The following is a 3,582-nucleotide window of genomic DNA, read 5'->3' on the forward strand; positions in this document are numbered from 1 at the left end:
AGCATCTTAGGCTTAAGAGCTCTTTGCATTACCTCTGTCTTGCAGGGCATCTCTTATGTTGCCAGGTGAACTCCATCAAATAACGGAGCCGTTGTAAAATTAAAGCTACACCCTACCCACAGGACAGGGGGAACTTTTAAGACTTTTGAACTGTAGGAAGAAAACTTGTCTCCAAATCAAATAAAGTAAGGTTTTCCCCAAAGTGCTTAACTAAAGGGTATCCATGCCACACTTTTATTTTTCATCCGTTTTTGACCTCTAATTTAACGTAAGTACTCAAGCAATTTTAGCTGTGTTTTCTTCTCAACTTCTCCCACTCCAGGCCACACACACAAAGATCATTCTGTGACTTGAAGCTCCTCCTTCCTTAAAATCTTATGGCGAGGAAGAAAAAAAAAAAGATGTTATTTTAAATAACCTCAAACTAGAGTTTTTTTGTCCATTAGGGTACTTATTTATTCGTTTCAATTCATGCCCTTTTTACATTGAAAATTATAGCTTTTACAGATTCCTGTAAATGTCTAGGTATGAAAATGGCTCTTTTTCAAAAATGTGCTTCTATAGGACTAAAAATATTCACTTTTGTTTACATTTTCTTTGTGTGGAATTATGCATATTTACTGCTCATGCTTATCCTTATTGATCTATGTTGTTCCATTTTTAATCTATGTAAATATGTATTTACTGCTGATAAAATGGTAGTTGAGACACATTACTCACCTCTTCACACACCAGATATATCAACACTGGCATCACAATGAGGTCCCTCATCCAACCTGGCCAATGCCCATCAACCTTCAGCAGTGAACATCACTTCTGGATGCAAGAAGATAGAAGCAGTCCCTCTAGCAGACTGGCCTGTGAGTGACAGGCTAAGTTTGCCAATCTATCTCCTTGTCCCATTTGGTCATTAGCTTCACAGCTTCTAGGTTTGATGCCACTAAACACATCCGATGTGAGGCTTTATTAGATGTACTGCTGTACTTATCTCCAAATGCTCTGAATTAGAGATTTCAGGTGGTTGTGTTTGGGGTTTTTTTCCATTTATAATTATACTCTTGCTTATTAATATAACATTTCTGTTTTAGGGACTCATTCTGCCACATCATTTTCCAACGCACGTTTTCACGCAACACATGATCCCTCTCCAGCTACTGATTTTATTTCCTTGGAGCACCGCAAGAACAGTAGGTTTAGGTTTACTAAGAGTTGAAGGGTCAGATCACTGACATGCTAGCTGCTTTTTCATACTTGGTGACCTTCAGCTGCTGAGCTAGATGTATGTATAAGGCACACAACTCTTGGGCTCTACCTGCTAGCTACTTGAAAATTGAACTACTGCAATGATACTCCCAAAGCAAACTTTACTTTGGTTTGGCATGAGGTACAAGGCAATTCAGCAATTGGCTCTCTCTGAAAGTTCTCCTTTCCTTGTTATTTCCTTCCAAGAATGTTAAAAAAAAAGAAAAAAAAGAATGTTCTCCACTTACAAATTGCTTTTCACTCACCAAAGTGAATAGCCTTCATACTATGCGAACACAGCTCACAAAACATCAGTAAATTGAAAATAATAACGATGGCAGCAGTTTCTCTGAAGGAATATATCATGATAGACATAATATTCCAGAAGATGAACTTTCTTCTGTCACTAATTCCATCTTAAATGGTTCTGAAGTGTACATGTAATTGCTGTCCACTGAGGCGGAAAATGACACAAAGTTAAAACAGTTTTTTGACCAAACCTTTTATCACCTAAATACTGTTTCAGTTAGTTCAGAATTCACATTACTATGGTATTTTACCATTAAGGTGGAATTTCCATACACTTAGAAAAAGATTAGAATTCTGTTTTTTTTCCAGAAAGCCTTAACAACACTTTGTCCCAAGAAGAAGTTTTGTAACAGTAGAACATGCAAGTAGTTCAAAAAAGTAGCTATCTTCCACTGTGGATGCACTAAATGCATGCGAATTACAACAGATGGGCCCAGTGCTTTCTCAGGAGGGACAAGTACTGACATCTTCGGACAGTAGCAGCAGCCTTTGAATTTTCACTTCAACTATTGCTTAGAAATGACAGTCAGAAAGGAAACACCTACTGTGCGCCTTCCCTTGCCTTCTGATCCCTTATTAGTTAACCCCAAAGTGCATAAGTATACAGACTTAATCCCCAAGTGAGTATCTGGACCAGGCGAAATCTGGAATTAATTGCGAAGTATTTTGGTTACTAATGCAGCTGTTACAAGTGTTTGATTTGGCAAGTGAACAGAAAAGGCACTGCATACCAATTTCGTGAGCCACTGTAAAAGCTGCATGGAGGCCGTCATCTTCAATCACTGCACAGCTGCGCTCAGGAGAGCATATGGTCCCAACGTCTGCCATTCCCAGAGTATCACATGAATGATGCCCACATAAATCCTGCCCAGGAAGGGGAAAAAAAAAAAAGAATCATTAAAATAAATTTTTACACCCATAGGTAACAACAGGTTAAAGTCTCTGCCTTTTGCAAAGAGCAGAATCTGGATAAAAGTATCAATACAAGCTTCCATCTAAAGATGTCAATGTAGTTTAAAAGCATGGTGACCCAATTCCACTACTGGTAGAGTCAGTGGGAGTGTTTTCGTTGACTTCAACAGGATTTGGATATGTTCTGTCATTAATTATTATTAATTTGTATTTCTGCAATGCATATAGACGCTCAAACTTACATTGAGTTAAGTACTCAAGATATATGCTGTAGAAGCATTTCTTCATCAACAATGAACATAGACTATTATCTTTATTTACAGAAGATGAATAAAGGCACTTAGAGAAAGCTTTGGATTCCTAATCAGTCTTTGAACAAGAGATCACCTTTCTTTTCTAAAGACAAGTTTTATACTTAAAGAAATGAGATTGTTATATATTAAACCTGATGTCATATCTGTCAAGTAGTACAAGATTAATAATGTATTACCAAATACGTCAAGTATTTAAGCAATTCTTAGAGGTTGCTCAAAGAGTCAGTGATACTACAAGGTGTCATATCCTTTAATTCCCAGTCTTAGTAGCACAACAGCTTGATCACATTTCCTACTTGTAGATATGGGGTGTTTCCAAAAACCATGCAAGTAGTATTGGATTTCTCTTCCCATTCCAGGATGAGGATGTTAATGATAATAACAATGACAATGTTAATGACAATGATGATGAAGGCAGCTTTGGTCAGACATAGTGTTCTCATCAGCAGCAGTAACTTTTCAGTGCTTCCCTCCGCTTCAGAAGCAGAGGGAAGAATACTAGTCTGAATATACATACATATGCTTTTTTGGTTGAGAAGGAAAAGTAGCCACCATGCTATTTGAAACACTTTGATGTTTCATTGTGGCTGAATGAAATTGTCATTCTCAAGGTCTGACAGTGTTATCAAATGTTATTATCAAAAAGATCAAAGAGTACATTTTTTTCCTTTCATTTTTAAGACTTTCTTATTTGCTTCGGATCTCCTTTTATAATTACTTTCTTTTATGAAGCCTTTCAGACCTTCCATCTGAATAACACATATCTTGTATGAGGCTTCAGGTCAACAATGTTCACTGATTATGA

The 3,582-nt window shown here is 37.1% G+C and overlaps 1 protein-coding gene across 1 annotated transcript in view; it reads right to left on the minus strand.

Annotated features, from left to right (window-relative positions):
* The window catches only part of ADAMTS5 (ADAM metallopeptidase with thrombospondin type 1 motif, 5), a gene marked incomplete at its 5' end in the record, with an annotated part of 29,461 nt that extends 26,209 nt beyond the window's left edge, over positions 1 to 3,252 (minus strand). Inside the window, 2 exons of the mRNA XM_009875641.1 lie at positions 2,283 to 2,415; positions 3,074 to 3,252. Of these exons, the coding sequence (XP_009873943.1) occupies positions 2,283 to 2,415; positions 3,074 to 3,252 (312 nt within the window). The remainder of the gene's footprint in view (positions 1 to 2,282; positions 2,416 to 3,073) is intronic.
* Positions 3,253 to 3,582: the final 330 nt, after the last annotated feature.

Source organism: Apaloderma vittatum, unplaced genomic scaffold (assembly GCF_000703405.1).
Source record: "Apaloderma vittatum isolate BGI_N311 unplaced genomic scaffold, ASM70340v1 scaffold22548, whole genome shotgun sequence".
In the NCBI taxonomy this organism is placed as follows: Eukaryota; Metazoa; Chordata; class Aves; order Trogoniformes; family Trogonidae; genus Apaloderma; species Apaloderma vittatum.